This window comes from Gekko japonicus, unplaced genomic scaffold (genome assembly GCF_001447785.1).
Source record: "Gekko japonicus isolate JY-2015 unplaced genomic scaffold, Gekko_japonicus_V1.1 scaffold603, whole genome shotgun sequence".
NCBI lineage: Eukaryota > Metazoa > Chordata > Lepidosauria > Squamata > Gekkonidae > Gekko > Gekko japonicus.
In genome coordinates, this window is record NW_015169192.1 from 36,500 (window position 1) to 58,189 (window position 21,690).

Below are 21,690 nucleotides of genomic sequence, written 5' to 3' on the forward strand. Positions count from 1 at the left end.
TTCCTGGTTGAAGTAATAAAATTCTATGTGTGCAGAGTACTAAGACTGAAGTCAATCAGCTTTCTCATGTGACTTACCTGTCTGTCTCTGCTCTACCATTTCTTCCTTTCTTCCTTTCTTCCTTTCTTCCTTTCTTCCTTTCTTCCTTCCTTCCTTCCTTCCTTCCTTCCTTCCTTCCTTCCTTCCTTCCTTCCTTCCTTCTCTAAAGTTGTGGGCAACCTTTTTTTAAAAAAGGGGGGGGAAGGGAGAGTTAGAAGGGGTCGACTTCAGTGAACGTACCTCAATCAGATCGAGGACGTTTTCAGCAAAGGCCGCCTTAGGAGTACCATAATTAAATTAATAACAAAGTACCTACCTATATAGTTTAAAAAATTTGGCTCTCCAAAAAATGTCAGTCGTCGTACTGTTGATATTTGGGTCTGTTGACTAATGAGATTGGATTCATACCCTGTTCTTCACTACCAAGAGGAATCTCAGATTGCCTGACAAGTTTCTCATGGACCTGAAACCCTCACATCTAAGTTACCACTCAACTAAGCCCGGGGTTACAGGTTGTTGTGTTGTGCAGTTAAAAAGAAGAAGCTAAAAAAAGAAGTTAAAAAGAAGAATGGATTCAGCTGACATTTAACTTACCACTCTGTCCAGGCGGGGGTTAGTATGGGCTAGCCCAGAGTAACCCCCTGTCTGGACTAACCCCCGGGGTTACTCTGGCCTGGCCCGGGGTTACTCTGGCCGGGGGGAGGTGAATCTGGCCTGTTACAGCCGGCCAGATTAACCCGGGGTTACTCTAGCCTAGGCCAGAATAACCCCTCAATAACCCCTCCGGGGTTATTCTAGGCTAGGCCAGAGTAACCCCGGGGTTACTCTGGCCGGGGGGTTAATCCGGCCTGTTACACCGGGACCTTCACACTTGCGCACCTACACACCTTTTTGTTTTTGTCTGGAAGCAGTAGAAGTGGTCTTATGCCACATCTGACTGGTGGTCCATTAGCTCCATATTGTCTGCTTCAGATGGCAGTGACCAATGTTCCCTCTAAGCTGTGGAGTCCTGTGAGCAAAAATTCTACTTTCTGAGCTAATAGCATTAAAGTTGTGAGCAGGTGATTTGGCTACTACATAAATTAGTTTGCTCTGGAGCCATCCTTCCTGAGCGAAGACAAAAATGTGTGAGCCAGAGGCTAAAAAACTGTGAGCTAGCTCGCACTAACTCAGCCTAGAGGGAACACTGGCAGTGCCCCTCAAGGCCCTCGGGTCTTCCTTGCCACATGAGATCCTCCCACTGGAGATTAATGCCCAGCATGTCCTCTGTAAAAAACCAGGGCTTCTTTCCTAAAATTTATGTGCAAACTGCCCTGGCCGTGGAATGGATACATACGCAGCACCTTCCCCAGTGGCTTCTCTTCAGTCATCATAAACCCTGGTGGGTAACTGCAGGTATGAGTATGGACAGGCTGGGTCACATGGCATGACTGTGCCCACAGGAATCACAAGGATAATGTCTAAGAACTAGTGTCTCTGGACGTTAGAGATCAGCTCCCCTGGAAAAAATGGCAGCATTGCAGGGTGGCCGATATGGCATTAGGCCCGGCTGAGGTCCCTCTCATCCCCAAACCTCCCCAAGGCTTCACACACACACACCCAATTTCCAAGTGTATCCTAACCAAGAGCTGGCAATCCTAGTAAGACTACTGGTCTCTTTGGCTCCTAACTGGAGATGCCACGGAGATGCCACGGACCCAACTGGAGATGCCACGGATTCAGTTTGGGATCTTCCACGTGCAAAGCAAGTGCTTTGCCACTGAGCCTCAGCTGCTGCCTTGTAGGCACAGCAGATAAAGTACTCTTGTGATTTTCTGGCTTATTATCAAATTACTGTTGCATTTCACTGCCACAATTGCACCTTATTAGCTTTGCTGGCTGTCTTTTTCCTGATTTTGGTGTGGCCCTCTTCTTTCTGCTGATTTTGTGGCAGCACCCAATGTTCATTTCATTCACAACACCTGTATTTTTACACATGAAGGGCTGGAAAAGTGAGGGCCATTAAAACTGCCAGGAAACCTTCAGCAATCAGCTTTTTTAACTGTGCTGTTCTTCAAGCACCATGATACTTAATTACCATTCCTCATCAAGGACCTTGACGCTCAATTAAGATGTGCAAATTGCATTGGTGTTCTTGACAGTCTCATCAGGGTATGCCAGGAGCCATCCCACAGCTAAGGCATCAGCAGTGTAGTCTTTCTAGCTGAGGGAGGAGTGTTTTGGAAATTGTTGACAAGATGACTATTCTAAAAACCAGGGAGCTTCAGAAACAACATTGCTAATCATCAAAGAAACTTTCAAGTGAAGAACCTGAGGAGAAAGGCTGAACACATCTCAACTAGGATCAAGGAGAATGAAAAAATGCAGGTCCAATTTGGGTACAGTTGAGTGTACGGCAGACAGCAATCACATGATCACAGCATGAGTCAGGTTGGTATAGTGGTTAGAGTGCCAGGCTAGGAGTGAGTAGATGTGTTCAGGTCCACATTTTGGCCATGTAGCTCACTGGGTGACCTTAAACTAGTTGTGTCCCTTCAACCTAACCTACTCCAGGGCTGTGAGGATAAAATGGAGGAGGGAAGAAGAGAAGAAGAAGAGATTGGATTTATACCCCGCCCTTTACTTGGAGTCTCAGAGCGGCTTACAAACTCCTTTCCCTTCCCCTCCCCACAACAGACACTCTGTGAGGTAGGTGGGACTGAGAGAGCTCTTTCGAGAACTGGGCTGATTTTGCAGGATCACGAAACTGCGGGGGAAATCGGGCAAAGCCGCGAGTCAAAATGCAGCCCCGCAGCTTCGGGTGTGAAATTGACCAATAGTATCGGGGCAAACGGCGGCGCAACATCGAGGCAGCTCTAGTGCGAAATCAGCCCTGCTCTTTCAAGAACAGCTCTGACAGAACTATGGGTTGCCCAAGGTCATCCAGCAACTGCAAGCGGAGGAGTGGGGAATCAAACCCGGTTCTCCCAGATTAGAGTCCACGCTCTTAATCACTGCACCAAACTGGAAGACCCCTGTATGCCAGACATGACTAATTGGAGGAGGGGTTGGGTAAAGATGAGGTAGATAATTTAAAAAAAAGAAAAGCTTGGACTCATGGGGACAATATATGGGACCAAAGCTGAAATAAATATCAGAATATCAGAATGGGTTGATCAGAATCCAGGTCTCAAATGGTTGTGTGAATCAGCCTGTAGATGCTGCTACCTTACCTTCAGAAGCAATCAATGCCTTGTACTTACAATGTTTTGTAAAAGCTCAGCAGAAGTGTGATGGATGGCGAAGCCTGCAGTGGTGTCTAAGGAAAACTTTTGATCTTCAAATCATCCTATGCTGTGTGGAGTTATTAGATAGTCATGGAAGGGGAGGGGTGGGGGTGACGAATGGCATTTAATTAAAAAGTTCAGAGGAAATGGAGATTTGTAACTTGTTTAACCTGTTCAGAATGCACCTAGGAGCTGGTTTCAGGAGGCGGCTGAAACACAAGCGCAAAAAGCTTTCGTGATTTCACGGCTCTTTGCATTCCTGACCTCTTGGATCTTGTCGTGTATAGAGACATCTTTACAAGTCACATCCTGGAATTACATTTTGCTGTGTCGACTGACTGGCCCAAATGAGAAATGTTTTCTCTGCCCTTTGAGAGCGAAAGTAGCCCCTGCTTGTGTGGAGATTCAAAGGTGCCCTTGATTCTTGCAGAGCTGGAAATATATTTGTTTTGTTGGCTATTGATACCCACTTTTCTCTCCAATGGGCCACAATGCCGCTTGCAGCACTGTTCTCCCTTCCTCCATTTTATTCTCAGAACAACAACCCTGTGAGGCAGGTTAAGAGGAGAGAGAGTGTGACTCACCCAAGCTTCCCGGGCAGAGCAGAGATCCGATCCTGGGTCTCCCAGATCCCCATCTGACACTCTAACCCCTACACCACACTGGCTCTCCAATTAAGGAAATCCCCCCCCCCCTAATGGTTATGGATCTAGAACTGGGGTTCCCTCTCAGTCCTGCAAACAAAGTATGCTGTCCAAAGTTTCTGTTAATATTTGGTAAGTATTTTAAAAGAAAATTCAAAAGACTTTACAGTGTTAAAAGTTTCTGTCCTAATGTACTGAAATCCATTTTTAATCTTGATTTTGGGTGCTCCCTCATGCTCTCCTCGTGTCCCCCTTCGCCAACAGCAAAAATCTTCTGGCAAAACGTTGTTCAGCCTGTGCTGCAGCCACTTGACCCTTGCCGAAAAGGAATATTTTGGCCTGGAGTTCTGGAATCCTGCAGGGCATACAGTAAGTGAAGAGTCTGACATCTTAGAAACACCCGTGTAGACAGGCTAGCTAAGGAAGGTGATGTATGACGACGTTTGGAACCTGGTCTGTGGGGTTTCACGTGACTAATAGTGCAGTTCTAAGCAGAGTTACACCCTTCTAGATCCATTAAAAGCAAAGGGCTTAGAAGGCTGTAACTCCGCTCAAGATGGAACGGGGAATGATGGTGGAAAGCAGGGGTCATTTCCTGCAGGAACGCACAGGAGCGGAGCTCCGGCAGTAAAGAGCCCAGGGGGCGGGCACATGCAACAAGCCCTGCCCCCTGCTCCCAGCAACCCTCAGTTGGGCCACGAGGAGCAAGAAGCAGCCAGGTAAGTTCCGGAGCCCGCCCTGGCCCGCCTTCAGGTACAAATCTCCCTCCTATGTGAGGGCAGATCTGCACGTCCCCCCCCCCAATAGCTAGCAATCCAAAACAGTCCAGTGGAGCCTGAGTGGTGGGTGTTGCCTTCTGACACACTTCCGGTGATGTCAGGGGGTGTGGCATATGCAAATACGTTATGCTAATGAGTTATGCTAATGAGCTCCTGCACCTCTTTTTCTACAAAATGACTGGAAAGTGCGGTCAAACTGAAGCCGACTTATGGCAACCCCATAGCGTTTTCAAGGAAATAGACTTCAGAGGTGGTTTGCCGTTGCCTCCCTCTGCGTCGCAACCCAGGACTTCCTTAGTGGCCTCTCATCCACACACTAACCAGGGCTGACCCTGCTTAGCTTCTGAGATCAGGCTCGCCGGTGCCTTCCAGGTCAGGGTGGAACTGTGAATAGTCTCCATATTAATTTTTTTAAAAAGCTTTGCACAGAAAACTGGTATGTTAAGTCTAGGCCAGATAAAGCCAGAATGGTGAGTAAAATGCTGAGTAGCAGGCAGGAACGAGGAACTTACGGCATACCATTTAAATAACTTCCTTGTTAGATCAAGAAAGTCGACTATATCACGAAGCAGGAACGCCAAACTAAACAGTGTTACTCGGCAATTTTGGAAACGTTGTGTCTCTGAGCTCGGCGACTGGGCTGCAGCCAACGTCCCTGCTTTAATGTCCTGCCACGGGCCAGAGCTTCAAAGCTGTGATAAGTGTCCAGGCTCTTGTTGTGGTGGCGTCTGGTAATTGTCTCAGGCAATCAGAAATCCATAATCCTCGTGTTTTCTCAGGGCGTCCTCTGACTGCTAACCTATAGATAGCAGGCCCTTTCTTCTTCTTAGTGTTTTCAATTGAGCAGGGTTTTTCTTTCACCCAGTCTCCCCTTTTCTCTCTCCTTTAGCCCTGCTTTTCTCCCCTCACCACCTAGGCTTGCCAAACTCCAGGTGTGGCCTGGAGATCTCCTTGAATTACAACAGATTTCCAGATGACAGAGATCACTTCCCCTGGAGGAAATGCTGCTTTGGAAGTCTGACTCTATGGCATTATACCTCACTGAGGCCCCTCCCCTCCCCAAACCCCACCCTCTCAGGCTCCACCCCCTAAACATCAGAAATTTCTGAACCCAGAAGTGACAACTCTGTCACCACTACTTAGGGCCTCAATTGAGCAGGGGGTTTCTTCAACCAAACTCTCTTTTTCTCTCTCAGTTACCCTTGCCTTTATTCCCTTACCATAGGCTTGCCAGGCACCACGTGGTGGAAATCCAAAAACAACATCCGTGACAAAAATAACGAAGAGTCAATAAAAATATATTGCAAAATCATTTACTGTAGTAATTCTGTAGAAAATTCTCTTCTATTATCGCCCACATGCTAACGAATGCTGTGCAATGTAAACAATTCACAATATTTGCTTTATCTGAGCATGTAGCAATCACAATTCTTATCACTAGAAGGAAGAAGATACACTAGGGTTGCCAAGTACTTACCGCAATCCGGCGGGGGACACATGCTCCCCGGCCGGAACATTTCTCCTTGTAACGCACCATGCCATTGCCAGGAAATGACACTGGGCGACGCTCTGGCAATGGGGCTGAAAACTCGATGGTACCATCGAATTTCTGGCCCCATTGCCAGAGCGTCGCCCGGCATCACTTCCTGGCCACGGCATGGTGCGGCACGTCTGTTGTCCCCGCAGGAATGATCCTGCGAAGACATCTTCGTCCCCCACCGAATCATGGTAAGTACTTGGGAAGCCTGAGATACACATTCAATTATAAATGTAGCTTAAAAAATCATAATAAACCATTAAACTTAAAACTGTCACTTACATTACTACTTATCAACTCTTGAAGGAAACATTCCATGTTGACTCTCTGATAACAGAACCCAAGGTCTTCACAATGTATTAGCTGGATTCTAGAAGCCAAACATAAAGTCTCCACTGCTAATTGCTACCAGCCACGGTCTGCCTATGCAAACAGCATTTAAAGTGCTAGTGTATCCATGTATGTTTCTATTTATAAAAACCCAACTGTAAAATGCCATCTATATTATTACTTCCACATATTAACAGTCTATATAAACATCAAAACCTTTTTTATTCAGTGTCAAGCCTTAGTAACTGTGGCTGGACATTATAACCATGTTTAAAGTGACAGGGTGTGATTTTCAAAAGACACAGTATGTTATTTTCTACCTGCAGGGGAGCTTTGATTTGTTTTCATACAGAGGGATATTTATTCATGTGCACCCTCCTCTGTAGTCTACAGTGGGCCTCACCCATGTTAACCGCCTCATCCTCCACTTGTGAGAGTGACACTTAAATTCTGCACTCTGAAAAGCTGGATTCTGCAGCCTAATTGAATTACTCAAATTGCCCAGATAAGTCTATTTACTCATTTTCCCTTAATATGCAATGCAATTCTAGGCAGAGTTATACCCTTCTAAACTCATTGATTGTAATGGACTTAGAAGGGTGTAACTCTGTTTAGAATTGTACTATGTATGTCATGGGGGAAAGAAGGTGTTGTCCTTAGCCCTTGATCCTGACAACTGGAAATCCCTCTGATCTCCCTACCCCCGTCAGGTTTAAGAGCCACCCTGCAGGTCATGATGTTAAATTTTACAGTACTAAGAATACTAAAAGAGATTTCACCATACACTGTCAGCCTTTTCTCAACCATAAAATAAAAGTCTAAAATGCTGAATTCTGTGCATAAGTGTGAATTATACTAAAGGTGGGGTTACATTGAAAATCCTGGATTGCACATGCTACTGTGTAGATGTGCCCTTAGGAAGAAATAACACCGTCGCCCATACTAATAAATTACAAGGTGCTTAATAAGGTACAGAACGGAAAAAACCACACTGGAGTAAAATAAAATCCCAACTAAGTTCTGAATCACTGACAGACTTTTTCTGAACTGAATTTCCTGTCTACTTCACCCGCATTTCCTGTTTGCCTCATCTGCATAGCTCCGCCTCCTCATTGGGACAACCCTGTGGAGCGATGGCTAGGCTTCAGAAAGCTCTGACCTACATGCATTTTTTTTTAATAGCCACCACCACAATTGCTTAGAATGAGGTTCTATTATCTTTTAAGAAATGGATGCCTCTGACAACAGCTGCGCAGTGAACCTTGCCTATTGGGGAAGTTCCCCTGGAGCAATTCATTGCCCTCTCTCAAGTGTATGCAGAGATATTTATAGTCCTTTCTAAAACCACCCCCCACCCCCAGGCTTGTGTTCCCCCCCTCCCTTTTTCATTCCACTGGTGAAAAAAATCCCGTCTCAGCAGAACAGGCCTTTCTCTAGCAGGCAAATCCAGGTGGAAAATTGAAGTGTTGTCGAGCACCATTGGTCCAGTTCGACATCATCAAGGCAACAATGGAGCCCATTGACTTCCTTCCGCTTCATTAACTTGCTGCAGTGCAGGAGGGTGGGTGAGAACAGGACTCCGCATTTATAAGGAACTAACTAGTGAATCTTGGCGTGTCTGCTGAAAGGCTGTTTTCTCCCCATAAACCATTCAAGGCGCATCACTCAGTGATATACATCAGTACCCAGATTGACTTCTCTGCATTGTTTGGCTGCCAGAGGCTGGGTCTAACGCATGCAGCAGAATGGGATGGTGGGGCCACAGTGTGGTAGAATAGGCTATGCTGCTTCCAAGCGCTCCGTTATATTAAAATAAGCTTCTGTGCGAAGAGAAAACTAGCATGACAGGGAAAGGGATGAGCGCTTTCCCCTTGATATACTAACTTTCTACTTGAGGGAACATTTTTACATAAGAGAGTATCCCCCCAAAATGGCATTCATTTCCTGTCTTCTGAAGCACTACAATCCATCCGACCACTTCATTCTGTTACAAGGGTTGGTTTTTAGCCAGAAAAAAAACCTGTGAGATTCATTACCATCTTTTTCATTTTGCATTCTTACAGGCATGGCTGGAACTTCTCAAACCCATAACGAAGCAGATTAAAAGTAAGTAATGTTTTAAATTTGCTAAAGCACTGCAAAGTGATGCCCTCTTGAGACTGAGAAGGTGGTCTGGTCACCCACTTTTCTCCCCCAATGATTACTACATTAATTCTTCATTTATATAGTGTCTCCAGTGAACAGAGTGCTTTACAAAGTTACCTGGCTGAGATCCCAACCCCAAAGAGCCTACAGCAAGTTAAACAGACAAGTTGGTTAAGGGCCAGTGGACCAATAAGGTTCAGAGGGGGCATCTATGATACTGTACTTGCTGACCCCAATCCTTTAAAGAGCCAGTTTGGTGTAGTGGTTAGGAGCACAGACTCTAATCTGGGAGAACTGGGTTTGATTCCCCACTCCTCCACATGCAGCTGCTGGTGTGACCTTGGGTCAGTCACGTTCTCACAGAGCTGTTCTCCCAAGGGCAGTTCTCAAAAGAGCTCTCTCAGCCCCACCTACCTCACAGGGTGTCTGTTGTGGGGAGGGGAAGGGAAGGCGATTGTAAGCCACTCTGAGATTCCAAGTGAAGGGCAGGGTATAAATCCAATCTCTTCTTCTTCAAAGTGACAGGCAGTGTCTCCAACTGAGCACCTGCCATTACTATACCAGAGCTGCAAAGGTTGGTGCGGCTCATATACCAAGTTGCCTCTGTTCACTGCAAGGGTGTCCTTGGAAAACAGGTAGCAGATTTTCCTTGAGGCATGGTTTGCTTGGCTGTGTGCTACAGCAGCAGCACCCAGGACTTCAGGAATCTGCTACTTGGACAAAGCCTGAGTTAGTAATGATTCTTAGGTCCTGGTCACACATTCAGGCTGTGTACAAACAAAATGTTATTGTACTCTTATTTGACAGGATCTGAAGAAGTGAGCTCTGGCTCATGATAGCTCATGCTGGAATAAATGTTATTAGTTTTGAAGGTGCTAGGAGCTGCGATGGCTCAAGTGGTTAAGACACTGAACTGCAGGCTGTGGAAGGTCAGTAGTTCAGCAGTTCGAGACCCGGGTGCTGCATGATGGAGTGAGCTCCCATCTCTAGTTCCAGCTCCTGCCAACCTAGAAGTTCAAAAGCAAGACATTGCAAGTAGATAGATAGGTATCACTTCGGTGGGAAGGTAACAGCGTTCCATGCGCCTTGGTGTTTAGTCATGCCGGCCACATGACCATGGAAACGTCTTCGGACAGCGCTGGCTTTGAAACGGAGATGAGCACCGCAACCCTAGAGTCGGATTCGACCGGCTTTCGAGCAAGGGAACCTTTACCTTTACTTTACCAGGCTTCTGTTTCATTTCCCTCTCAAAGCAGACTAGGCTGAAGTTGGTTCTCAGTTCCTAATAAAGCAGCCTGTGCTAATGAGCAATTTCCTTTCTAGGAAGAACAAGCAGCAGAAGGTAATTCTGCACAGCTTTTGGTGATGTCAGATCCCCCCCCCAAACCCCTGGAGCAATTTTGCAACTTTAAAAATGTTATTGTCCTTTTAAAAAAAGACCATGCATGGACATTTAATTATGTACTATAATATTGGAAAGAGGTGGAGGATGTGGCCAAAATGCATGGGTTCGTGTGACTAAATCAGGATTTGAACTGCTGATAACAAATGTCTGCCAGTTACATTGCAAAGGGTAGAGAAAGTGGAATGCATCTTGCAGGAGGACAAGCAAACAAAACCCACCACTCCTGTCTTAATGTTTAGATTGTGTACAGCCTCCATTTTCCTGACATGTGAGCAACAGTAACCTCACCTTGGTCATACATACAGTTGCCTCAGGTGACTTTAGAATGGGATGGAAAGTCCATATTCAGAAGTAGTCTACCTCTTAATACTGGATCCTGGGGAGCTTGTGAGCTTTCCAGAGACATCTGAGCGGCTGCTGCAGGTCAGGAGGCTGGTCTGGACATCAGTGAATCAGTTTCTTAGGTTCTCTGTGCTCCAGAAAGGTGCACAGCTGCAGCTGCAGCTGTAGTAGCTTCTGGGGTCACTGCAGCTACGTGTTGCAATGTGTGTGTGTCATTTCTGGGAAGTAGATTGTTCTTATGCATTTACATGAATTTCCCAGGACGATCTCCCAGCAGGGCACCAAACAAACTCTGCTGAGCTGTGACTGGAACAGTATCCAGTGGCCTTTGCCCAGCAGTTCCCAATCCTGATTTTGTTTCCAATAATCTAAAGTGAGTGTCACACAATTTTAATTTAAAAAATAAACATTTACCCTACAGCCCTCTTCTCAGGTGATTTTCAGATTGCTATTGCACTGGCTTGGATCTTCAGGACCTAAATTTTGGGAAGTGGGCAAACCAAAAGTTCCATTCCATCAAGTGAAATTTATGAAAGCGTGATACTAAGTATGCATGTGCTGTCAAGTTGGAACCAATTTATGGCAGGCCAGCAAGGGGTTTTCCAGGCAGGTGAGAAGCAGAGATGGATTGTCACTGCCTTCTTCTGCAGAGCCTTCTTTAGTGGTCTCCCATCCAAGTACCAACCCTTCTCGGCTTCAAAGATTGAGCCATACAGTTCCACATACCCCCAAGTGCAATTCTATAGGATGTTATTGTTCCTAATTTAATTAAATGTGGTTGTTAAAACATTTTCTCATTTTATGCTCATATAATCTATTCTATTTAGGAGGAAGGGGGAGGTATCTCGAAATCAAGTGAACAACTCTAGGGGGTTGCAAGTCCAAGGAGGTTGGGAATTTCCACAGTAGACTGCCCTGTTGCTGGCAGCCTTAGAGAGAGGAGGTTGTCAGTAAACTGATAAGGACTGATGGATCAAAGCAACAGTTTGGAACTGTGACTATAGAGGGGCCTGGAGAATTCAGAAAAGCTGATGCCAATGGCTGTGAGCATGAAGAGATTTGTGATTGTTCCCGAGAGATCTTTGAAACCAAACTTATGAAGATGTTGTGTTTTAAGATCCTAAGGAGATTCTTTTCAAATTTATGGTGAAATTTTTCCCAGTGGATCCGGGCCATCTAAGAGAAGAGTTGACCAGGTACGAACCTTTCTCCCCACCCCCCTCTCCATGTTATATTGCTCTTGCAGTTTTCTTTCAGAAGCTTCTTTCCCTGGAGGTTTCTGAAGGCAGGCATCATTAAATGTGCAAATAATTCAACACTCTGCGTTCGGGAGGGGGACTCTGGATATATTTCTGATATATATGTTATCTTCTGCATCTTGTAAATATTCATTTACTGTGTCATCAGGGGAAAGGCTAGCTAATTATACAACTGACTTCTAGGGCAGGGGTATGTATTAGAATGACCAACCTCTAGGTAAGGCCTGGAATTCTTCCAGAATTACACCTGACTTCCAGATCACAAAGATCAGTTTTCCTGAAGGAAATGACCACTTTGGTGGGTGGACTCTGAGGTATGCCACTGGGCTGCCAGCTCTGGGTTGGGAAATACCTGGAGATTTTGGGGGGTGGAGCCTGGGAAGGGCGGGGATCGGGGAGGGACCTCAGCAGGGCATAATGCCAGACAGTCCACCATCCAAAGCAGATATTCCATCCAGGGGAACTGATGTCTGTCATCTGGAGACTAGTGTCTGAAGAAGTAAGCAGGGATTCATAAAAGCTCATACCCTGCCTCAGATTTTGTTAGTCTTTAAGGTGCTACTGGACTCTTACTTTTTTCTAGTGCTACAGACAGACTAACACAACCACCCATCTCGATCGATCTGGAGACTAGTTGTAATTCCAGGAGATCTCCAATCAACACCTGGAGGTTGGCAACTGTAGGCGAAATAGGTGGCAACCAGGGACAGGGCTTTGTGAGTGTGTGTGATGGCACCTCATGTTTGGAATGCCCTCTCCTTTGAGGATAGGGTTGCCAAATCTTTTTTACCTGGCGACGGGGGGGGGCTCCTGCCCGGCGTCCTGAGTGCGTGCGCGCGCCGCCCGGATGTGACGTCATGACGCCGGGCACGCTGGGGGCGGGGCCACACCCGGCGTCATGACGTCACATCCGGGTGACGTGCACGCGGGGGTGGGGTTTCCCCCAGGGCCCGATTCTGCAGGGGTGGAAATCGGGCCTCCAAAGCGGGGGGAAATCCGCCCCCCGGGGGGACTTGGCAACCCTATTTGAGGCTCACCTTACATCTATCTTACTACCCTTTACATGCCAGGCCAAAACATTTTACCCAGGCTTTTAATTGAAGGGTCCTCATGGTTTTAAAGCTGTTTTTATGGTTTGCTTCTAGTATGATACTATTTTATGAATATCATTTTAGGCTGCCAAGTGTTTTAGGCTGAAGGGGGGGTTGGCTTGCTTGTTACTGATAACTCTTACAATTTTATTGTATTGTTTTTACTTTCTGAACCACCTCAGGCAGGTCTATGGAGAAGCATCATATGTAATTTCTAAATAATAAATAAACGTGGTAATCCACACCCCTACTCCAGCAAGGCTAGATCTGTATTCCACACATGCCCAAACTGGGCCTTAAATTCAGTGTTCTGAGCAAATCACAGTTTTTACTTAAAAAAACCAAAAACCAATCACCCAAGATTTTTGTTTCAGGTTGTGGAAAATAGCCTTGGAATTTTTTTTGTATGCTGGGAAATTACTGACATGGCGGGTGAGGCAGGAAGCAGGATTTCTGGTGAGCAGGAAGTATGGCTTCTGTGCCCCCACATAATCCCCCCCACATGACTAGTGAACATACTAATCAGACACTTTAACATTGTAATTTGTATGGGAACCCATTTTGCCATCCTGCACAGGAGTCAAAAAGCAAACGAAACAAATTTGGACTTCCTGTTATTCTTGAAGGGCTGGGCTGTAAATTGGGAATTGCGGTTCTGCTGGTGGGAGTAGATGAAGGCTAACAACAAAGACTAGATTATTTCTTAAAAGAAAGAAATACGTTGTGGTTCTCAGGAGTACTGGCAATGTATGGAATTCCATAAGGACTAAATGATGTAGAAGGGGTTGCAGAAATCAGACATGAGCCCAGATACTGGACAGTCATGGGCTGGAGTGTGTATTGCAGCATGAAACTGCCCTGTGGAACCAGCTGGCACAAGGTGGCACTATCACTCCAGGATCATCTATTTCTCATGGGTGGCAGGGAACTTGGGGGGGGGGGTCATACTACCAGGGCTTTTTTTTTTAAAGAAAAAGCCCAGCAGGAACTCATTAGCATAATAGGCCACACCCAACAGCAGAAACTCATTAGCATATTAAGCCATATCCTGACAGTACAGCTCATTAGCATATTAGGCCACACTCCATGCCTTCCCTTGACTTTCCCAGGCGCCCCGCAGCTGTGGGGAGCCCGGGCAAGCCCCCCTTGAAGGGAAGGGAAGGCAGTTTAAAATGCCTTCCCTTGGCTTGCCTGAGCACCCCGTGGCTGTTGCTCTTGGTCATCACCTGCACAGGGAAGGCACGGGGAGGCATTTTAATGCCTCCCCAATCTTTCCAGGACCCCCCTGGCCTGCCGGGGGTCACTCTCCAGGCCTTCCCTCTGTAGCCACACACGCAGAGGTTTTGGCTGCAGTGGGCGTGGCCTACTCTGAAGCCAGCCAGAACTCCGTTCCTGTGCGTTCCTGCCCCCAAATAGCCCTGCATACTACTAACATCTCCACTCTGTTTTGTAGATACCTTTTCACTCTACAAGTCAAGAAGGATCTAGCCTGTGGAAGCCTGACGTGCAGCGATAACAGTTCAGCTTTGATAGTGTCACACCTTTTGCAGTGTACGTACAGCGTAAGCAAGAATATGCATGGGTGTTCCTGCAAGAGGTAGAGGAGGAGGAAGAATAGAGGTGAGGGAGGAGGGCAGCTGTGCTCCCAGGCCTTTAAAGAGTGCAGAATGGACCACAGGTGCGTCTTTTCTCTCCTTTGCAAGATGAGCTAAAATACATTCCAGACCCCACAACCACTAAAGAATACAGGAGGGCTGCCTTCTCTTGCATCCAATCACCATATTCTGCTACTGTTAAATACTGGGTTCAAGACACATTGCAGTGAAACAGCTCTACTTTATTAAGTGATTTCAGGAACAAGACTAAAACCCCAGGGCAACAGCCCTGTTTAAATAGCATGCAAAAGCCACACCCAAACACACCCCACTGCCAAGGATAGGCTATTTACATAACATTACTTCCTCACTGGTCACCTCCAAAGTCCTGGTGGGCTATTGTTCTGGATCTCCAAGCTCAGCCAGTTTCTGGTAGACAGTCCTGGAATGTTCCAGCCCTAATACATAACAGCTACACAGCTAGATGTGAGTCCAGTAGCACCTTAGAGACCAACAAAATTTTCAGAGGATGAGCTTTTGAGAGTCAAAGAAGCTCATAACTGAAAACCAAAGTCTGAAAATCTTGTTGGTCTCTAAACTGCTACTGGAACTTGAATCTAGCTGTCTTAATGCAGATCAACACAGTTACTCTCTGAAACCATATTCTGCACATAATCCCACCTTTCAAGAAAATTAATGGCGGGTTAGAGCTATCCAGTTTAAACGTTCTTCCCCTTTATTTTTCTTATCTATTATTTTCCCTATATTTGACATGTGGCAATACAGATTGGAATGGGGGCTCCGTTCTTCCTTGTAACATTTCTCTAATCCATCTGTCAGTGGCTGCCAACATAGTCGAATGGCTAGAGTGTGGCCTAGGATCTGGGAGACCCGGTTTCATATCCCTGTGCTTCTATGAAAGCTCACTGAGTGATCTTGAACCAGTAAATCTCTCTCAGCCTCGCCGTCCTCACATGGTTGTTGTTGTGAGGATAAAAGGGAGGATAACCATACCGTAAGCTGCTCTGCGTCCCACGGGGGAGAGAAGCAGCGGCTACAAATCTAAAAATTAGTAAAATAACTGACATCCTCCTAACTCGTTTGCTTTCATTTTCCAGTGGTTCTCATCTTGAATAGATAAGAGCTTTGATTGGGGGGGGGGGGGGGCTGAATTCTCTCCACTATCTGGAACATTCTTGGATCCATAAAGTTAGACAAGAGAAATGCAGACTAGCATAGACGGGTCCACAACTCTGCCTTCCAGTACAATACTCTTACAAAACCTATACAAACTGCTGCAATTTAAAAAAGAACTAAGTAGAAGTAGTCAATAAAAAGGTAGCATAGTTGAGCAATCATAAAACCAGCAATTAAATTAATAATGGACAGAAACACAGCAAAAACAGCCATCCATAACACGCAAATGTATAATCAGCAATGGAGTCCTCTGTCAAACTGATGTCAGGGAGTCTTCCTGAACTAGCAGAACTAGGGAAGGGGGCTGTGGCTCAGTGGAAGAGCCCCTGCTTTGCATGCAGAAGGTCCCAGGTTCAATCCCCAGCTTCTCCAGTTGAAAGTATGAGGTGGTAGGTGATGTGAAAGACCTCAGCCTAAGACCCTGGCAAGCCACTGCCAGTCTGAGCAGATGATACTGACTTTGATGGAATTCAGTGGTCTGATTCAGTATAAGGCAGCTTAATGTGTAACTACCCCAAAGTCCTCCGCTATAGTACAGTGTTAATAGAAGCTGAGAAGTTGGCTGAGTTTCTTATGGGAAGGAGTTCCGTAGTCTGTGGGCAGTGGCAAGGAAAGTCCAGTTATGCATGCTCACCCATTTCACCTCTGCTACAGTCGGCATGCAGAGCACAGCATTCAACAGCTGTTTTGTGGTCATAGACAAGCTCATATGGATAGTAGTAGTGCCTCTACCACTGTGGATATAGCCTGGCTATTACCATCTATTGTCTGTAACAGTTTTGCTGTGCCTGAATTCCATTGATGTGCCTCTTAGAGTCCTCCCCAGAAATTCACAGCTTGGGTGTTCTCTCATTACAGCTGCACTGGGGGACTTTCACGAAGAAATGGACCGAAAGCACCTGGAGACACACAAATATTTACCAAACCAAGAGCATCTGGAGAACAAAATCATGCATTACCACAAGAAACATATGTGAGTCCATGTTCCCAGACTGTGGAAACCTTGGGCTTTATTGGTGCATAGTCAATTCTCAGGGTTCTGGGTTCTGTTTGAAGAAACTGAAAATTTTGTGTACCAAAAGTGAATTTTCTGCAGCCTGAATAATTTCTGTAAGCTCAGTTGGTGCTCACACTCTATGTATGATACCTTTAATATGTTCCAGGGTAGGCTCTGCATGCACATGCTTGAGATCCCATACGTGTGATGGACAGAGACCACGAAAAACTTGCTTACTAAAACAAACAAAGTGGAGCTCCCGTTTTTTCTTCTGAGCTCCTCGTCTGCACGTTCACAGCCCTGCCTATAATGTACTTTTGCCTATCAAAGCAGAAGACTTATATGTGTTTCCAGCAAATGTTTTTTTTTAATTATTCTTTATTAATAGGAAAATTGTACAAAGTTTAGTTTATCTCATCACAGTGTAATATAAAAGCTATAGCAAAAAATAAGCTCAATAAACTGGAGGAAGAAAAAAATTTCAACACAGGACCTAACAGGGCTTTATCCAACAAACTGGCATCTGCAGTTAGATCCATCTCAAATTATTTCTTCAATCTGAATCTTGTAGAGAAATAATTTATAAAACAATCGACTAATTGTCTCAATACATTGAAATAATTTGTAATTTTTTAAAGTTCCAAAATGCACTTTAGACACAAAACAGTGCAAAACAAACACAGTTATTAGAGATACAATTATATGCAAATTTCAGCAATAAAATACTAATTTCTCATCCTTGAAAACAAGGGACCAAAGCTCTCAGAATTACTAGTGTTAGATTGTTCCAAACCCGGGAAATTTTACTAAGGATTGGGTGAACCTGAGTTCATATTCTAAGGTCCAGTGGAAGAGATCTTCTGAATAAGACTATCACTTCAGACAAAAGTTAAAGGATGCCATGGTTTTATATTTATACAGTAGAATATAAAGGATAATTAAATAAGTAAATATTTATTAAAAAATCTTGGCACAATTATCTTGGCAGGAGCTTTTGCTTGGTTTGGCCAGGGTTCAGGGTTTTTCTGTCATTTTAGACTTCATATCTTTATAAACTGGTGTTTTATGTCCTGGCTTCACAATTCCAGCAAATCTGAGGTTAACACGCTTGCCTTGAAGCTGTTAAATTATTGGGCATGCATTGTCTCTCGGTAGGACTCAGACCTGCCATTCTAGAAAGCACCAAAAATGATGAAACACCCCCGTGGAGATCAAAAGGGAGGAAAGACCAGCCCAGATGAACACTTAATGGGATAAAGCACCCACAGCTGAAATCCAGATGTCCTTTTCCTTTCCAGAGGGAAGACTCCAGCAGAATCTGATGTGCACCTTTTGGACATAGCCAGGAAACTAGACATGTTTGGGCTCAAGCTCCACCCAGCCAGTGATGGGGAAGGGACCCAAATTAATTTGTCTGTTGCGCACATGGGAGTCCTGGTTTTACGGGTAAGGAGGGAAGCGTTTTCCTTTTCAAACAGGTTCAGGAGACAAATGTGCTGTGTAGCTTTGACAGGTCTTGTAGGCTGAGTCCCAGCGTATTCCAGGTCCAAATCAAAGCCATGAAAATCAGCATTTCTGCTCATCTTCCCCTTTTGGGGAATCATTGTGCCATCTCCCTTCAGCAGTTAAGAGGAGCAGTACAGAAGGCCCAAGAATAGATAACAGATAGACCACAACCCAACCCTTTGCAATTGGTGCAGTGTATAAATGTGATTGCTTGCTTATCTATCTATCTATCTATCTATCTATCTATCTATCTATCTATCTATCTATCTATCTATCTATCATCTATCTATCTATCATCTATCTATCAATCTATCAATCTACCTGCCTATCTACCTATCTATCAATCATCTATCTATCTATCATCTATCTATCTCTCTATCTATCTGATTTATACCCTGCCCTCCCAGCCAAGGCCAGCTCAGGGTGGCTTACATAAAAAACAAAGACAGATAAATAACAGCACCTAAAAAAATACCAAGTGCTCTATAAAATTACCAGACACGCTGGCCTGTGCTCCAAGAACTTTACAACCTGCTCTTGTCTGTACTTCATTCAGAAGTTGTCCATTTGTTCAGTGGGCTTCAAGGCAATAAAGTGTACAGTTCATAGAATTGCAGCCTTTAGGGTTACCATCCTCAAGGTGGGCCCTGGAGTTCTCCCAGAATTACAACTGATCTGCAGTCTATGGAGGCCAGCTCCCCTGGAGGAAATGGCAGCTTTGGAGGGCAGATTCAGTGGCATCACATCTCCACTTAGCTCCCTCCCCTCCCCAAAATCTGCCCTCTCCAGGCACTGCCCCCAAGTCTTCAAGAATTTCCCAAGGTGGAGTTGGCAACCCTGGCAGCTTTCCAATAATAAACAGACAGCAACCAATAAAAACCAACCAACAAACAAACAAAACAGACAAGACCATCCCTCCTTCCATGGACACTTGAGTTCAATTCTGCTGCATAAACAGAAACATAACCATTTCACCCCAACCAAGCGCCAGTAGAATCCTTCTGTGAGCCACAGACTAGAAACAGCAGGTCTCAACAACTGCCTCTCTCTTGGAAGGTGCTTCACACTGCTATCCTAAGCAGAAATATGCTTAGGATTGGCATAACCAGAATGTCCCCCCACTCAACCCACAGCAGGGCCTTGCGAAAAGAGGAGCCAGGCAGCTCCCTTTCATGTGGGCACCTCCACTCGAATCACTTCTGTCTTCCCCTGGTAAACCAACACATTGCAATGTCAGAACTTGGCATTACATGGTAGCTAAACATATCTTGACCATATAATCTTCTGCCAAAAATAGCCATCTAATTTTGGGGCAATTACATGGTACTGCAGCTCCATGGCATATTTGCAGAGCAAACACATACTTTGATTGGTGTTTGTCATGTAATGTGGGCTCTACAAGGCCTCATGTCTAACTAGGGAAGGAAAAAACAGAACAAGAACCCAGAACCATTTTCCCAGTGTTAAAACATTCACAGAGATTATGAGGTAGGTAGAGACCCATAATGCCAAGCCTCCCCAAATCAAGGAGAAAATTATTGTTCCTGCATTATCTATCTATCTATCTATCTATCTATCTATCTATCTATCTATCTATCTATCTATCTATTATCTATCATCTATCTATCATCTATCTATCTTATCTACCTATCTACCTACCTATCTATCTAGTCTATCTACTTTATAATGTTTTTGAGCCTGCAAGGCAATACTATTTATTGTTTTAAAAAATCACCCAAAGCAGTGAATACCCTGGAAGAGGATCAGGAGCCAGAACACCACAGGAAAAAAGACCTTGAAGACAAGGGAAAGGACATGGAAACATCTGTTAACCATCTCTGTGTGCATGTTGCTAATACTGTTGTAATGTGGGATTGTTTGGAAGCTGCCTTGCTTGCAATTAAATAGATATTAATTACATAAACCACATTAAAAAGTATTAGAATCCGATAATGTTCAATGAAATTACAATAACAATTAAACTAAATGATGACAGGCAGCAATATGTACCAATCAAGTATCAATACAGCATATGTGCCTTCTAAATGAAAACTATGTCTTCTGCTCAACAGCAGCAAAATCCCCCCTGAGCAATAAAAGGACAAGCTGATTTTTCCAGGAAGAGCATTCCATAACTGTGGTACTACCACCAAAAAGGCCCCCTCACACATCCCATGTACCTCTTTTAGTGCATTGTTGTCCTGATTTTGTTAGTTCTTTTATACTGTCCTTGATAGTTTTTAGCTTGAGCCTCAACCGAAAGGTGGACTATAAATAAACTAAACATAAACATAAATATGTGGTAGAACCACTGATGGCCAGGAGGCACACAGAAGAGCCCTAGATGGGAGAGTCCTTGTGCTATCAAGTCACAGCTTACTTATGGCAACCCCAGCAAGTGGCTTTCAAGGCAAGTGAGGAGGAGGAGGAGGAGGAGGAGAAGAAGAGATTGGATTTATACCCCGCCCTTCACTAGGAGTCTCAGAGTGGCTTACAGACTCCTTTCCCTTCCCCTCCCCACAACAGACACCCTGTGAGGTGGGTGGGGCTGAGAGAACTCTGACACAAACTGCTCTTTTTCAAGGACAGCTGTGCCAGAGCTTGTGACTGACCCAAGGACACATCAGTGGGGAATCAAACCCAGTTCTCCCAGATTAGAGTCCGCGCACTTAACCACTACACCAAACTGGCTCCACACCAAACCCAGGGAAGCAGAGGTGGCTTGCCAGCAGTGTTCCCTCTAAGCTGAGTTAGTGTGAGCTGGCTCACAGTTTTTAAGCCTCTGGCTCACGCATTTTTGTCTTTGCTCAGGAAGGATGGCTCCAGAGCAAACTAACTGATGCAGTAGACAAATTGCTCGCTCACAACTTGAATGCCAGTAGCTCACAAAGTAGAACTTCTGCTCACAAGACTCCACAGCTTAGCGGGAACATTGCTTGCCAGTGCCTTTCTCTGCACAGGATGTTTCTTGGTGGTCTCCCACCCAAGTACCAACCCGGCTTACCTTCCGAGATCTGACGGGATCAGGCTACATCATGCTGCCTTCCCTCTCTCTTGGAGATTAGCTGGGATAAAATACATTGAATAGATATTGATTTTGAAAGGTCAGGCTGGCACGTAAGAACTATGTAGGGGAGGGGGTCAAGATGTCTTATTGTGTGATAAAGGCCTACTTACAGGTTAATGCAGCCAAGAATTTCCTGGGATAATTGGGCGGTGGGAGGGGATTATACTGCTCTTCTGGGGTGCTGGATACCACACTAGTGAAGTCCTTGATTACTTCAAGGTAATGCTGATGTTTCACCCTCTCATGTTGTCCGTGTGGGCTTTGCCCCCCTCCCACAGGGAACAAGAAACGAAAGCTGTGAGGCCATGTCAGGCTTCCTGGTCTGGTATTTTCACCCCTTGCATTCTTTATTTATTTACTTACATAATTTATAGTCTGCCTTTCTCACTTGGGACTCAAGGCGTAACTTGCGCAGTCTGTCTAACACTTCAGCCTTCCAGGACACTCAGTAGGTGACCTCAAGGTAGCTATTTTATTACAAAGGAACTTCA

The 21,690-nt window shown here is 45.1% G+C and overlaps 1 protein-coding gene across 1 annotated transcript in view; it reads left to right on the forward strand.

Moving 5' to 3' along the window:
- The window catches only part of FRMD7 (FERM domain containing 7), a 36,039-nt gene that overhangs the window by 5,299 nt on the left and 9,050 nt on the right, over positions 1–21,690 (forward strand). Inside the window, exons 2-7 of the mRNA XM_015416251.1 lie at positions 4,214–4,318; positions 8,659–8,701; positions 11,650–11,683; positions 14,291–14,388; positions 16,488–16,602; positions 17,925–18,072. Coding sequence (XP_015271737.1) covers positions 4,214–4,318; positions 8,659–8,701; positions 11,650–11,683; positions 14,291–14,388; positions 16,488–16,602; positions 17,925–18,072 — 543 coding nt within the window. The remainder of the gene's footprint in view (positions 1–4,213; positions 4,319–8,658; positions 8,702–11,649; positions 11,684–14,290; positions 14,389–16,487; positions 16,603–17,924; positions 18,073–21,690) is intronic.